At 40.3% G+C, this 17157-nt stretch overlaps 1 protein-coding gene across 7 annotated transcripts in view; it reads left to right on the top strand.

The window, feature by feature from the left end:
• The window catches only part of rc3h2 (ring finger and CCCH-type domains 2), a 94963-nt gene extending 80055 nt beyond the window's left edge, over positions 1–14908 (top strand). For 4 of the 7 annotated variants that reach the window (XM_033048955.1, XM_033048956.1, XM_033048958.1 and 1 more), the window contains 3 exons: positions 1177–1269; positions 4902–5029; positions 9369–14908. In XM_033048955.1, the coding sequence (XP_032904846.1) occupies positions 1177–1269; positions 4902–5029; positions 9369–9561 (414 nt within the window). In that variant the 3' untranslated portion in view covers positions 9562–14908. Of the gene's footprint in view, positions 1–1176; positions 1270–4901; positions 5030–9368 lie in introns of those variants that run through there. The other 3 variants (XM_033048959.1, XM_033048961.1, XR_004416644.1) reach the window with 2 other exon arrangements.
• Positions 14909–17157: the final 2249 nt, after the last annotated feature.

Raw genomic sequence — 17157 nt, forward strand, 5'->3', positions numbered from 1 at the left:
CACAAAGAAGGGACGTGAATGTATTTGTCCCTTGACCATTTACTCTTGACAGCAACAATTTGTTCTTCTGACATTTGTTCTACTTGTTCTTTTGTGCTGTAATCCAGAACATAGAGAATCAATAGGAAGTGTTTTTTTTATTATCGTAATAAAAATGAAATGTTCATACTTGCGGCTGAAGCAAGTAAAAGGAGTTTAAATAATTTTGCTGTTACATTTACGACCTCTTGTGTAGAAGCCAGATGCAGCTTTCCAGATTTAAATATCCCTCTTTTTTATCATCCTAAATATCTTTGATCTGCTGTCGACCTTGCGGAGTACATATATCATCGAGGTTTATGGTCCTAGAAATGGATGTTCAACTGTCATATGCATGTTATTCAGGCTTTTCCCACATCTAGACTTTCAGTGTGCAGATTTGTAGTTGTGGCATTAAAATACCACAGTCACTTGAGATTAACGCTTCCGCCTGTTTGTGGAATAAGTTCCTGCCCCTCTCCCCCTCCCTTTCTCTTTAAGCAAATTCAATATTGCCATCTGCCCTCTAATCCTTCCACCATTTATCTGTATCTCCTAGTTCTTACCCACCCTCTGATCACTCTGTCTCGGCTTAGTTTGGTTTATGCATTTGCACTTCTGTCTTGGCCTGCTTTATTCCAAAGGAAACAATTCCCGACCAGTCAATCTTTCCACATATCTAAAATTCTCCGGCCCAGACAATAACTTGTCATTCTTCTCCTGAACCATCTCCAGTTTCATCACACTTCTGGTGTAGTGGCAACAAGACTGTACACGGTGCTCTCGTAATGTTTCTAGAGCTTGTCCATAATTTGAGGCTGCATTTGTCCATAATTTGAGGCCATTTCAAGGCCTTGATAAAGTTAGTGCCCAGATGTGATCTGATCAGTGTACAAAATATCTAGTCAATTTTTTTAATTCCAACAACTTTTAAATAAAGGTGTTCCATGGAGTGACACTTCTTCAGGATCTTTATACCTGCTACTGACATTTGTGGTTAAATATACTGTTACATTAAATGCCTCATAATTAATAAGATTAAAACACGATAAATATCATATTATAAAATATTTCACACCTTGCTATATGTGAATACTTGTGGTCAGTTCTCCTGCCGGTGCCAGGCAGGCAATCATAAATTTGTTTGCTTACTAATAGAGGGAATTTACAGAGGTTTCTGCAGATGATCAAGATATAGAATTGGAGCTTTCCGCTTTGGAAACTGACGTGGATCAAGATGAAGGAATAGAGGTAAGGAATTTAGCAGTTAAATATACAGCACCTAATAATGATGTTACACATTGCCTCACAGCCAGTGAAGTGTAGTAGCCAGTGCAGTTTTAATTAGTTGTTAATTTGTATAAAAGTCATAACCAGCATGGTGATCTTTAGTGATACTAATTGAAGGATTAGACGTAGGCCGGCCCACCAGGGAAATACCCTCACCCTCCTCCCATTCTGACCCAACATCTCACTCCATTGAAATTGTGCTGTAATTTACTTCCACCTGAGAGGGGGAGTGGCTTTAAAGTCTCAACTGAAAATGCACGTGAGCCTTCATTGTGGATAATGAAGTAGATTTTCAAAGTCTACAGAGAGATTTAAGCCAGTTGGAAGAGTGGCTGAAAGATGGCAGATGGAGTTTAATGCTGATAAGTGTGAGGTGCTACATCTTGGCAGGACAAATCATAATAGGACGTACATGGTAAATGGTAGTGAATTGAGGAATGCATTTGAACAGAGGGATCTAGGAATAACTGTGCACAGTTCCTTGAAGGTGGAATCTCATGTAGATAGGGTGGTAAAGAAAGCTTTTGGTGTGTTGGCCTTTATAAATCAGAGCATTGAGTATAGAAGTTGGGATGTAATGTTAAAATTGTACAAGGCATTGGTGAGGCCAATTCTGGAGTATGGTGTACAATTTTGGTCGCCTAATTATAGGAAGGATGTCAACAAAATAGAGAGAGTACAGAGGAGATTTACTAGAATGTTGCCTGGGTTTCAGCAGCTAAGTTACAGAGAAAGGTTGAACAAGTTAGGTCTTTATTCTTTGGAGCGCAGAAGGTTAAGGGGGGACTTGATAGAGGTCTTTAAAATGATGAGAGGGATAGACAGAGTTGACGTGGATAAGCTTTTCCCACCGAGAGTAGGGAAGATTCAAACAAGAGGACATGACTTGAGAATTAAGGGACAGAAGTTTAGGGGTAACATGAGGGGGAACTTCTTTACTCAGAGAGTAGTAGCTGTGTGGAATGAGCTTCCAGTGAAGGTGGTGGAGGCAGGTTCGATTTTATCATTTAAAAATAAATTGGATAGTTATATGGACGGGAAAGTAATGGAGGGTTATGGTCTGAGTGCAGGTAGATGGGACTAGGGGAGAATACGTGTTCGGCACAGACTAGAAGGGCCGAGATGGCCTGTTTCCGTGCTGTAATTGTTATATGGTTATACATACATCTTTACACTTAAATCCACAAAATGAGACCTGAATCTACAGCATTCAGGGGGACTGTCCCTGTTGTGACTGGGGGGAGGGGGAGCAAGAGCAGAGCTGCGGGATACTGAGACCCTTGTGAAGGCCTCATCTATGATGGACGAGGGGAACTCCCGTTCCCTAAAGAATAAGGAAATGTCAGAAGTCCTGGTACAAAACACCTCATCTCGGGCGCACATGCAGTGTAGATGGAGGAGTCGGGAGTAGGGGATAGAGTCTTTACAGGTGGCAGGGTGGGAAGAAGTGTAGTCCAGATAGCTGTGGGAGTCAGAGGGTTTATAATAGATGTCAGTCGATTGTCCATCTCGTGTGATGGAGACTGTGAGATCAAGAAATGGTGGAGAGATGTCGGAGATGATCTAAGTAAATTTGAGTGCAGGATGGAAATTAGTATTGAAGTTAATGAAGTCCATGAGTTCTGCATGGGTGTGGGAGGTAGCCCTGATGCAGTCGTCAATGTTTACGGCTTGATTGTACGTGTATAGTATGATTTGACTGGATAGCACACAAAGCTTTTCATTGCACCTCGGTGCACGACAATAATAATAATAATAATAATACATTTTATTTAATGGGCGCCTTTCATACATCTCAAGGACACCTTACATAGTAATCGGAATAAAAACATATAATCGGAATAAAACAAGTAATTAAAGACATCACAGTGACACAAATTAAAAACAGAATTCAATCCAAAAACAGAAAATCAAAAACACAGTGTGAAGAGAGAGCAGCGGCAACCAAAGCGTGCCAGCGTCCACTCTCTCTTCACGGCAGCCATCTTGGGCACAGACCTACAGGACTACAATTAGACAAAAAAAAATCATCCCCCCACAGTGGATAGCACTGTGGAGGAAGGCACAATGTCCAGTCCCCACCCCATGTTCACCCCAAAGTCAGGCCTATTGAGGCCACCGCAATTGCCTGTACGGAGGCCCGATGTCCCTGGCCGTTCTCACCGGGTGGTCTTGCCCCGGCGTCGGGAGAGTCCTTTCGGCGGCTGGGCCACTTGGAACGGCCGCTTCTTGGTTGGAGCCCGCGGCTGCCGAAGCCGACAAGGCCGCGTCGGTTTGGCGCTCCCAGGCTCCAGATGAAAAAGTCGGCGCCCGCTCTCCGCACTGCCGCCTTGCCGCCTCTACGCACGCCGTCTCTCCGCTCCGCAAACCCGCAGCCCGGAGATGTTGCTCACGGCGGTCCAGCTCGCCAGAGCTCCAGCGCGGCGACCCAGGCAAGGCATCGCCCGCTCCGCTCCAGCGCTCCAATGCTGTGCCGCCACCCAGGCCGAGGTGCTGGGTGGTTCCCGCCAAGAAACGGCGCTCCAAGCCCGCTGGTAGGCCACGAGGACGGGTCGACTGGCGGCCCGGAAAAAAGGCTGCCACACCGACCAGGTAGGGACCTATAAATAAAGTAACACCTACCCCCCCACATTAAAAGACCATATCCCCTACAAACAAAAAAACAGGACTCACTAAAAACTAAAAAAAAAACGAATTTAAGACGGACGGCTGCTGGCTAGCAGCCGTTCACCAAGATGGCTCCTCCTCCAATAATAAACCAATACCTGACGGGAGACCTGATATAAAATTATGAGAGGTGTAGATAATCAGAACCTTTTTCCCAGGATGGAAATGTTAAAGACTAGAGGGCATAGCTTTAAGTTGAGAGGGACAAAGTTTAAATGAGAAGTATGGGATAAATTGTTTATATAGTGATGGTAGGTATCTGGAACAAGCTTCCAAGGGTGGTGATGGTGGCAGATACAACAGTCGCATTTAAAAGGCTTTTAAATGGTTGTTTACAAAATGCTTTTAGACAGACACATGGAAATGCAGGAAAAGTAGGGATATGGATCATATGTAGGCAGAGGAGATTTGTTTAAGTTTGCATCATGTTCTGCATGGACATTGTGAGCAGAAGCACCTCTTCTTGTGCTGTGTAGTTCTATGTTTTATATTCTAATATTTTATTTTGGGTCACCGTTAACCAAACAGGTTCTGCTGAATAGAGATAAGAGACAAAATGCAGGAATCTTGAGCAAAAAACACAATTCTGGAGGTATTCAGTGAGACAAGCAGGATTTCTGGAGGGCAATGAACAAATGATGTTTTGGGTCAAGACTCTTCTTCAGACTGAATGCTGTCTGACCCAAGTTCCTCCATCATTTTGTATTTTATGAGTTTATATATTCTGAATCCTGAGTTGGTGGAGAAGACCAACAATTGATTTTCATTTTGTAAAAGGTTATATTTGCAAGCTTAGTGAAAGACATTGGAGCAAAAATATTTCAGTGTGATAGACTGGAATATTTTGTGATATCTGTTGCTGTAAAACTTTATTGGATAAAAGTTGATACTAGGCTTAATTCCACATCGTTCCTGTTTATTCATAGGATGTTCTAGTTATCGGCTCTCAAGGTGATCTGACCGTTGACGTAATGTCTGAAAATGGACATCATAAACACCAAGGTAAAGAGCAGGAGGAGCAGGGCCGCAGGATTGCAGAGCAAATTGCGATCAAGTAAGACTCAAAAGTTATGACGTTTTCCAATTTTATTTCATTAAATACATTTGACATTTTGGATACAATGGGAGAAGTCTGAAAACCATTCAGAAAAATATGCAACAACAGTGAAACGGAACCATCCCTTCAATGTCATGCCCTCATTTCCCATCGCACCATGGCATTCATTTTCCCATGTCCGTCAACTTCCTTTTCATTGTTTTTGCCATTCACCAATGCTAAGTGGCTACTTACAGTAACCAATTAACCTAACAATATTTGAGATATGGGAGGAAACTGAAGCCCAGGGGAAACCCCATTAACAGTGGAGAGAAAACGCAAAATCCCCACAGACAACACTCAAACTCAAGGCAATATGGACCTGGTTCCCTGGAGCAGTGGTGCTTTGTAATGCTCAGCTTGGGGCATGTACTCAAAATATGATTACACATATCCCACTATCTGCTTAACTTATTCTGATACTTAAGTGAAGATCACAACATCATGCACCATTTATTGCACTTACACAGTGCCTTTTCGTGGTTGGAGTCAGTATCAGCACAATTACTATATTAAACTTTGAATCTTCAGATGTCCTGGTTCAAGCTAAAACTAAAGACAAATAATAACCTCCTCACACATTCCCCTGCAAGTATCTCTGTCACTCCTTTAAAATATGCCCCTTTTTGAACAAGCTCTTAAACATTGCATCTGAATTGGTTTCCATCTGATTACACTCCTTGAGGGTGTTCATCTACGTGTTCAATTAATAAAACAATGAGATTGGGGACATTTCTATTCAACCTGTCAAAGGAATTTGGGGGTGGGGGGGTTTAGAAATAGTCAGTGAGGTAAACAAACATAATAGTTGAGTGTCAAATGACAATAGTGCTACCTTACCAATATTTAACTGAAGGAAATAATGGGTTATCGGGGCTGTATGTTGTGACAGACAGCCTGACACCTTGCATGTCATTTTAATATTACACTTATCCCATCCCCCTGGATATTCCGGATTCATAAATCAAGATTTTGTCAACTAATTACAAAACAGGCTAATTACAAATCAATACTATTAACCAACTCACTAAAGCGCTGAGCATTGGGATACAGACATCATGGATAACTGGCCTCCGTTCCCCGCTCACATCTGGCAGTGCCCTCCGTCTGAACCAGGGGCCGCGGAGCGTTTTTGAAAGTAGGGGGGCTGAGCGATCACTGATCACAGGCCTTGGGGATACCCGACGAGGCAGTGGAGCGACCGAGTGGGGGAGGGTGTGGGAGGGGGGTGCTTTTTGAAAGTTGATGTATTAAAATCATGTTTTAATGCATTGTAGAACTATGATTTCAATGTTTTTTGTTTAAAGTATTTTTAAGAGGTAAATTTTTAAGGGATAACTTTTTCCACACAAAGGGTGGTGGGTGTATGGAACAAGCTGCCAGAGGAGGTAGTTGAGGAAGGGACTATCCCAACATTTAAGAAACAGTTAGACTGATACATGGATAGGACAGGTTTGGAAGGATATGGACCAAAAGCAGGTAGTGTAGCTGGGACATGTTGGCGGGTGTGGGCAAGTTGGGCCAAAGGCCTGTTTTCACACTGTATCACTCTATAACTACATTATACCTCCACCATGCATGAATGCTTCAAAATCAAGTGGTCAAGTTTTATTGCCATATACTCAAGCATAGAAACATAGAAAATAGGTGCAGGGATAAGCCATTCGGCCCTTCGAGCCAGCACGGCCATTCAATATGATCATGGCTGTTCATCTAAAATCAGTACCTCTTTCCTGTTTTTCCCTCGCATCCCTTGATTTCGCTAGCACCAAGAGCTAAATGTAACTCTCTCTTGAAAACATCCAGTGTATTGGCCTCCACTGCCTTCTGTGGCAGAGAATTCCACAGATTCACAACTCTCTGGGTGAAAAAAGTTTGTCCTCATCTCAGTCCTAAATGGCCTACCCCTTATCCTTAAACTGTAACCCCTGGTTCTGAACTCCCCCAACATCGGTAACTTTTTTCCTGCAGTTACAGTAAGTAAAAATCTAGCAGGCAAACAGGATGCTTTCTCCAACCACCCCCATTTGAAGGCCATTATCTTCCACCTCTTCTACCCAGTGCTTGGTACATACTTACAGCAGCCACTGTTTGTCCTCCAGGATGCACCGAGGTGCAGCTTGGTCCATGCCGGTCACCAGGGCGAATTTGGCACAGAGACTCTCACGGCCATAGCGCAAAGCTTCCGATGCCTCCGACGGCCCGGGACACTTGCACTGAGGCTGCTCCATGGTCGGAGCTGCAGCGAGCGACTCGCCAGCCCCGCAAATACTCGCCAGCCCCGGCTCCCCGTCCGCATCTGCCCCCGCCGCTGCTTCTGCTTCCATCTCTCCCTCCGCCTCGGCTCTCCAACATCCACGACCAGGTTGCTCAGAGCACAGCAGCGTCTCATCCAAAGCTGGAGATATTGAAACATGTCTATCCAAAACACTGGGGGGGGGCTGCAGCCCCCCCGGTTCCACGGCCCCTGTACCTCTCTCCTGCTGCTAGCCAGCCTCGCTCATGTCAGCCGCTTCCCCCAAATCCTTAAATTCCGACTGACACCGGGAGCAGGACATGGCCTTATCTGTTGCACTGGGTGACACTCATTCTCTGCCGGGTCCGTGTCTTTCAATGTAAATTTGCATGGAGACATGGTTTGGAGGTGTGTGACGGTTCGGTCAAGTGAGAATAACAGAGAATAAGAATGCTGCTGTCTTGACAAGCAATTGATATTAGTTTTGAAATTCTCGTTGATCACAGAATTTCTCACAACAGAGTGAGATATTCTGTGATCAGCGTGAGAGCAAGAGAATTGGGCGAAATGCGTGAGTCTCACGCTCAATGTGTGAGAGTTGGCAGCTCTGTGTATGTACATCAAATATTATGGGAGCTCATTTAAATATATAGGAGAACACAAAAGCTGGGCATGCGTAACATTGGGAGAAGATTTGCTAAGCTACAGTGCCTTCCACAATGTTTGGGACAAAGACCCATCATTTGTTTATTTGCCTTTGTACTCCAGGTGACGGAAAGACTGGAGGAAAGACTAGGTGTTGAGAGTTCTCTTATACATGCATTAAGAAGGCAATTAAACACACGTGAGCAATTACAAACACCTGTGAAGCCATGTGTCCCAAACATCATGGTGCCCTGAAATGGAGGGACTATGTATAAACACAGCTGTAATTTCTACATGGTGAAACCAAAATGTATGAAAATGGCCTTAATAAAATCTGCACTTTAACCACATGTGATTTTTTTTCTATTACAAATCTCAAATTGTGGAGTACAGAGGCAAATAAATAAATAAATGATGGGTCTTTGTCCCAAACATTATAGAGGGCACTGTGATTCCTGGAATCAAAGATTGGCCTACCAAGAAAGGCTAAACATTTTGGGCCCGTGTTCCTCGGTATTTAAAATAATGGATACGTTTATTCAAACATCTAAAGATCCTAGAGGGCTTTAAACAAGAGAACACAGCTTCAATGTAAGAGGCCAGTAGCTTCAAGTCAAGACAAGTCATGAGTCAAGAGTGTTTTATTGTCATATGTCCCAGATAGGACAATGAAATTCTTACTTGCTGCAGCACAACAGAATAACGGGAGAAGAAATAAAGTTCAGTGTGTGTACACACATGCACACATACTCAATACATAACAAATATAGTGCAATAACAATAATAGTCTGTTGCAGTTCAGAGCTTATTTGTTGTCGTGTTTAATAGCCTAATGGCTGTAGGGAAGCAGCTGTTCCTGAACTTGGACATTACAGTTTTCAGGCTCCTGTACCTTCTTCCCGATGGCAATGGTGAAATGAGTGTGCGGCCATGATGGTGTGGGTCTTTGATGATGTTGGCTGCCTTTTTGAGGCAGCGAATTCGATAGATCCCTTCGATGGTGGGGAGGTCAAAGCCGGTGATGGACAGGGCAGTGGTCACAACCTTTTGCAGTCTTTTCCGCTCATGGACGTAATTTAAAAATGAGGTACATAGGAATTTCTCTGTTGCAAATTTCTGAAGTTCTCTTCCTGAGGGCCATTGAGGCCAGATCATTAAATATATTAAAGTGGAGAAAGATAAATATTAAAAAATATTGAGGAACTGAGGATAATGGGGAACAGGCATGAATGAGGAGTTGAATACAGGACAGGAATTAGGGGCCTTTTCCGGCTCCTTGTTCTCCGTTTTTCCTTGTGTGGTTTGTTTTACTGTTTTTAGAAACGAGGATGAAAAATGCAAGTTCAGCATCCTAAATCAACACAACACTGTTTGTTTTAATGAGCTTTTTTAATTTATTTTTTCCTTTTATGATAGGGAGGAACAGAAGATGATGCCTATGACATCTGGCTTTAACCAGCCCATCACAGCCTCGGTTGGCTTCATTACCGCCCCCGCTGTGACTTCTTCCTTCAGCATCAATAACTTGGCCCTGAAAACATCTGCAGTCAAGCTATCAGAAGATATGAATGTGACAACTAATGGCGAGGCTCTAGTTAATGGGAGCTGAAGCAGTCTGCGTTTGCACCAACACCTAAAAGCAATTAATTTTGCTTTCTATATAATATAATATATAACACATTTCTTGTGTACATATTATATTATGTATTTTTTTAAAGAACAATGTGAGGGCATCAAATTCCTGTGGACTTTTTTGATACTATAAAAGCCCTCTAGCATTAACCATTTTGACAGTACAATTAACTCTAGTCAGACACTAGTTTAAATTCCAGTGAACCTTGGGATTTGGACATTATTCTACTTCATGCTTTAATGCAGCCTTTTATGAGTCTGTTGTGAGCCAGTGCATTAATCTAGCCATTCTTATTCACAATGGCTAATGTGGAACGTAAACAACTCAGTTGTTGACCAGCAGGGCATTGCAGCAACACACCTGGTGAAAATTAACCATCATTTTACCTCCTCTTCAATTTATTTATAAACCTTTGTGTACAATTCACACAAAATTGTAAGAAGGTAATGGCTTGGAAAACTGTCTTTTTGAGCTGTTATAGTAAGATGTATTCATGGCATTGTTGCACTTTTATTAAGAACTTGTTTTATTAGACGGTGGAAGGAGGATGCTTTTCAGCTTTTTTAAATGCATAATTAGAGTTTCAAAATATAGTATCCAATAAATTCTGTGGGCTACAGTATGAACAAAAGATTCACCCTGGAAATGTCTCTAACTTAGTGTTTAGGTTATTTCTATAAAGGAAATGTTAAAAATTGGGGTGGTAAAGCTGAAGCAATGTGTTATAGTCACATTAAATAGTCAAGTTGTGCCTTAGGATGAAGCTGAATATCTGCGAGCATCAACTACACACTGGTTAAAGTAGTAATTAAATGGCCGAGCTGGATATACTCCGATCAGAATGCATCTGTGGAGAGAAATAGAATTAACATTTTCAGTAACTATCTCCTTGCTCTCTTCACTATTACCGACCGATTTGAGCTTTTCCAGCATATATAGTTTGTATTTCAAGTTTATAGCACCTGCATTATTTTGCCTTGTGCTTCGTGACCAAATGCTTTCCTCGTTCTTTGTACTAATGATTCACACTAAGCATCTAAAGTATAAAAATAAATCAGTCGTTTTACACTTAAAGACATTTCTTCATGCTCATAGAATGCAAATATATCCATTAGTGCTAAGATTAGTAGTAATGGGAAGTTAATTTGATATCGCTGTACTTTGTAGGTTGTATGGAGCACACTGACCAGCTGCAGATACTGAAGAGCAAGTAGTGGAACTACCACTTCTGCCCTCTCCCCAAAAGCACACCAAAGACAAAATTGCAAATTGTTCCCAGCTCATTAGTTCCTGCCTCAATCCTTTATGTTGTTATAGAGGTTTTGATTCCTGAATTCCTCAACAATTAGTACCCAGATACTAATTCCCTGTGATAAGCCATGAATTTAGAGTTGCTTGATTGCCAATGTTAAATTATGACAGAAGACATCTCTACAATTGTTTTTCATAAGTACGACAGTGATTTTGATAGAGTAGGTCATAGTTGTATATGTAGTATTTTTAATTGTTTTACAGAACGATTCTGATTTTTCCTGACGCTATATGTGGTGTGCACTGAGCAAGGTGAAGACTTTATTTTGGAACTCCTGCATTGTGTGGTGTTTGCACTGAATGATAAGCCAGTGTACTTACTGGCCTCTTTCCCGCCCTAACTCGCCTAAGAACTTCTGATGGCTTGCACTGTGTACTTTCTTCATAATGGTTCAATATATTGCTACAAGTGTCTAAAAGTACTGTAATAAATTTGAGCAATCCAAAGTCCTGCCTCACACAATCCAGTTCAAGTAAACGTCCTCCATTTGATCAAAAGTAAATACCAAAAAAATGGTAATAGTTGTATTTGAAGGTGATGCGATCTGCAATAATCATGATGTTTTGTTTAAACTTGGGGATAATTTATCTCTGCCACTTTTGCACGTTCACTGGATTCTGGGAGAGTGATGGATTTATTATATAATCCCTGGGCACTGACAGTGGAAATATTTTAATATTGTTTACAATAATCTGCAGCTGTGAGATTTAAGAAGTTAAGGGCATTATGTTTGTTTTAACTTCATAGCTTTTTTTAAAACATGCACTTCTGAGTAATTGCTTAACTGAAGTAAACAGAAAAGCTCTCTGGCTCTCCTCTATTCATTAAATGATCTAATTTATAATTAAATTTATATTCCAGTTCTTTGAGAAGTTAAATTGGCTTAGTTTACATAACTAAGACCAGCATTTTTTTTTTTGGAGGGAGTAACTAGAGCATTTGTTCAGAAAAGATGATAAAAGATTAATTCTTTTTTTAAACAATTCTTTTGATTTTTCTAGTCTGTGTTCATCTTGTTAACTTTGTGTGTTTTGGATCAAACCATTGCAAATTAAACAGCAATTGTTAGCAGTGTGTTAGCGATTCCTATACTTAAAAAAAAAAAGAAGCTGTTTCATGTAAGTTCTTTTCTGCAAGTTTGCTGTTGGCTATTGGCTTAATTTAACAGTGCCCTCCAGTCTCTATCTCTATTGAACTACTGTTTTTGCTTTTACATTTTGAGATTTGGTTGTTGATGACTTCTGTGAAGTTGATTGTTCTGAAAATCGTACTGGGATATTTTAAACTAAGCATGATTTTCACCAGGTAGCTGCAAAGGAGGTGTTCTGCTGGGCAACAACTTCTGCAAGATCATGTTTTTGGTCATCGGAGTTGTTAAAATGCTACATAATACCACAACAAAGTGTCGGAGTTTTTAAAGAAAAGTTTTGTACACTTGCCTGAGGGTTGACTTTTTTTCTGGAGGTTAATTGCACAGAGTGATGAGACAGATTGCTGCTTGATGTTTATGATTCCATTAGGCAGCACCATGAAATCTTTTCCTATTTATAATAGGATTTATATCAGTTTTTGTAATGAAGGAGTGATATTGTCCATTTAGATTTTTTGTGGGCCTCCATACTCAGTATTCTATACTGAAGCTTAGATTTTGGGATCTATGCACCTATTTTAGTCTGAAATATCAATCTTTGATTATATTGTTTTAGTCCACGTCTGGACATGCAGAAATGTTAAGATCTGGATGCTGGCATGATAGCTGATAATAAGCAATCTAAAGCAACTGCAAACCATTTTGCAAACTCTCCTCCAATGCAGTCATTTAATTTTCAACCAAAGCTGCTCTGAATGATGTGAATTCACATAAACCAAAACATGCACCATGCATTTAGCAGCTGGTGTAAGTCATGAACATAAGTAGCATAGGAACAATATTCAATGTAAATTTTCTGTAAGAAAAACAATGTTTCCCAGTGATACGTGTTGTATTTTCATCTAAAATTTCCAGTTTTAGTTTAGCTGTCTAGATACATTATCAATAAACCGATTTGAAAGTCTTCATAACTCAAATATTCAGTAACCACCAGAGTTGCACACACTACTGATTATTGCTTATGGATGTGTTAATTATAAATAATAGTTGCTTTGTTGCTGTAACAGGTAAATGCCTAATTGAGCAATCTATTTTTCACAAATAATAAAAGTTTTAACTCTGTGTGTGAGGCTTTCTCGCAGGAAGGACTAAACTCAGGCATAGGTAATGGAAAATATGGGCCAAGCTCCAAATCACTGATAGACCCATAAATATAGAAGCAAGGGTGGTTTAAACGTGCTTTGTTATCCCTGTCGGAGTTATTTTGGTCCACATTTTCCTCGAGAAATGAACCAGCCTTGGAGTAAAAAATTAATGATTGCTGTAATACATATTCCCTGCCACCTAGGGGCATCAGTGAATTGGAAATGGTTGCTTTATTCCTCGAATGGTAGGTAGCAAACTGGTCCTGTTAGATACATTTTCACCAACACGACAACCTGATTCCTCGACAACCTAATTTTATGAGAGCTCTCCCACCAACATTCCCATTCTTCCCTCCCTCCCCCTTTACCAGAACCACCACCACTTGTAGGAATCCAGAGACTAAACATATGGATCACTTCTTAAATTGTGTTAATTTTGAGGTATTTCCACATGTTACTAGTTTTGCTAATACCTGAAGATGACCAAGATGTAACAGAAGCCCAGGATTATTTGACTAGCTTTTTTTTTTTTTTTTTTTAAATCACAGCCCTCATGGAAATAATAACCCTCTATGCTACAAAACTACAAGTAACATCTACAGAAGATTGAGGGTGAATAAATATCACACAAATTAATTAGTACTTTAACTTTTGTTCAAGTTTAAAGTTGCATACTTTTACAAAAATAAATAAAGCTTGGTTGTGTTCTGCTGGAGGGGTTTGGGGAAACTGGTTGTTTTATTTTAAACAAATAATGCACGTTAACAGAGAACGAATTATAATTTTGAGGTTCACCAGCGTCAGTTTTTATTTCGAAGGTGGAATCCTCTCCTGTGCAGTTACTGCTGCATGGGTCCAAGAATTACTTAAAGAATTTGGTCACCTGCACATATCCCATTAACCTATTCAGTGAAGGCCTCGGTTAATCAAAGGCATGGAAATGCATGCAGTTCCTTAGCTGGGCACAAAAAAGTACATTATACTGTAGTTGTGATACAACACACATGGTTCTTCTTTGTACTACACGTGCCCACTGTACAGCCACTTGAAGCATTGTGGTTAGCTTGCAGCATTTGCGGTCTGCATTTATGCCGTTTTGCATATTCTTTTCCCTGGAAGTTATGAGAGGACAAAAGTTTTCTTGCTGCAAAACGATGTTTTTTAGAAAAATTGCTTAGCTGGAAAAGTTGGGAAAAGAGGCCTGTTTTGTCAATTGTACAACCAATTGTGGAGCTGAAGTGTGAATATTTTACGTCTGTATTAGACATTTTCTTTGCAAATCTATTGTTCGATTGAATTGTAAATGAAATTAAAGATGGTACACATCCATCATGTATAAAGGAGGCACCATCAATAAGATGGATTTAATGGTCATTTTTACTACACCTACTTGGCTTATTTAAAATGTATAATTTTTAAGAAAATGCTCTGTAAATTAAATAGGGAATAAATTCTATTCCATTTGTTAATTTCAATTTGACTTCCAAATTGTTGGTAATCCATTATCCTATTTTTTTGTTTTAGGAATAGAATGGAATATGAATGCTAGGCCATTTGGGTCTGTAATGGATTAGTTTTGTGATACTGGATAGCAAAGTTTGCATTCTGTGTACAAAACCTTGTTGGCTGTAGCACTGAACTGCAGAGCTAATAGCTTGGGATGTACACTAGAATAGAGTATCATGAATTTCAGTGTTTGAAAGATGATTGATGGGACTGTTTGCAGTACTTGAATGTATTTGCATGCATAACAATAAAATTATTTGTCAATTAAAATTTGTATCTGTCATTGCCTTTCTTACACAAAGCTTAGGGTAAAAGTACTTTCAATTCATGTCATATGGGATGGGGTTGAGTAGGAAATGTGCAACATTGGAAACTTTATATTATACAATAATGTTACAAGACATGGGACAGTACAGCACAGGAACAGGCCCTTTGGCCCCTAACATTCATGCCGACCATGATGGAAAATTAAACTAATCTCCTCTGCCTGCACGTGATCCATATCCCTTCATTTCCTGCATATCCATGTGCCTATTTAAAAGCCTCTTAAACCCCACTTTGGTATCTGCCTATAAGGCTCATAAATCTGCAATATCTATTGTATTTTGTAACAAACTGAATATTCTCTTATCAAGTAGTAGAAGCCTGATTATTTACTGAAGTAATTAGATGAGTCTGTGTGAAGTGAAATATAATGACTCTTTAAGAGTAACAAATTTGGCCACACAGTCGTGAGTACAGGAGGGGCTTATCCTTTAGTAGTGGCTTACCATTCAATTGCTATGAGCATTGACTAGCCTCACCGTGATCACCACTGCAATCTGCTGACTTCCAAGCTGATTTTGATGTCATATGGCCACTGGTGAATCAGATCACACATACCGTATGTGTAAAAATATACAACTTGTCACCAATATTACCATTGCAATAAACTTCTCCATCACAAAAAAAAATTAATTCTCCTGTTATTTCAGAATGTTTCATTGGATGGCACAGTGGCGCAGCTAGTGGAGCTGCTGCCTTACAGTGACAGACACCCGGGTTTGATCCTGACTCCGGGTGCTGTCTATGCGGAGTTTGCACATTCTCCCTGTGACTGCGTGGGTTTGCTCCCACGTCCCATAGTCGAGTGAATTTATAGGTTAATCTGCCTATTTAAATTGCCACTAGTGTGTGTCGGGAGTGGATGCAAAAGTAGGATAACGTAGAACCAGTGTGAATGCGTGATCGATGGTCCGTTTCCATGCTGTATCTTTTCATCAATCAATTTGTTTGGCACCTTTGACCATTAACTTCAACAGTTTAAACGGGCCAGAAGGACAAATCTGTTGTGTTACACAAGGTGTACCTTTAGTAGCTGCACTATGTGCGGTATGACTTCAGTGAGGAGTTGCCTTAGGAAGCAATGTGACCTATTAATTAGCAATGGAATGTTTTGCATCCATTGTACCCAGCTTTCATCATGATAACAGCATCGGATATGAAAATACTATTCAGAATGATCCAGGATCTGCCCTGTATTATGCGTGGCTTTGTAATAGGTTTCAATGTGCCGTGCATTAACGCACTCATCATTATTATCCAAGCGTTTCTTTGTTCTTTACAGTTTTTATATGAAGAAGAGCATCTCTGAATAATTAAAACATTCTGCTTAGATTTGTACTGTTGAGAATTTTGGTTGATGGGATTTAGCTGGTCTTGTCAAATGCTCACAGACAGGACTTTTCTGAATAATTGTTAAAATATTCCCATTATGACTGAGTGTGGGTCATTGTTTTGCTTTGTGTTTGGATATGTTATTAACACACTCCTTTTTAAAGATCTCTCCTTGTTGTTTACAACATAGTCAGCTGTGGCAAAACGTTCAGGTTTAGGTTTATCATTATTCTCATGTGTACCAAGGTACAGTGAAAAGCTTAGTTTTGCATGCTATCCAATCAGATAAGATAATCCTAGACTTAATTATAGGCCTTTCTCACGGGGCGACTTGACGCAAGATGTAACCAGAGTGAAGTGGTCGTGGTCTAGCACGATATCACACGATATAACGGGGGGTAGATAAAGAGTTCCCACGGGTACTCGACATTTCTGTTATTTGTGCGAGTGACTTGTCCGTCTCCCGAACTTTCCCGTTAAATCTTGAATGAACATTGTGAACTGTGAAGTGTTGTTAAATCATCACGTGGCACAAATGATGTCACTTTTTTTTAGACAAGCATTACAAGTGCTTTGACTCATTGACACATGTTCCATTGGCGATATTGAGACCACCTTTTTAAGAATGGATGTTTTACAGAGAGGTGTAAACATACTAGAAGCGATCGTTCCCTTCACATACAGAGAAAGTTATATGGCATCGCTAAAATCAATATGCATTCCGAGTATTAAATATAATCGTTTATACTCAATGTTAAACGATTACAGATCATAGAAATGTAGCGAGTCCAACGCGATTGTAAACGGCTTATACGGTCCAAATGGGAAAATCCGTTTGTGCCAAGTGTATCTGAGTGAGCCGC

Source organism: Amblyraja radiata, chromosome 32 (assembly GCF_010909765.2).
Source record: "Amblyraja radiata isolate CabotCenter1 chromosome 32, sAmbRad1.1.pri, whole genome shotgun sequence".
In the NCBI taxonomy this organism is placed as follows: Eukaryota; Metazoa; Chordata; class Chondrichthyes; order Rajiformes; family Rajidae; genus Amblyraja; species Amblyraja radiata.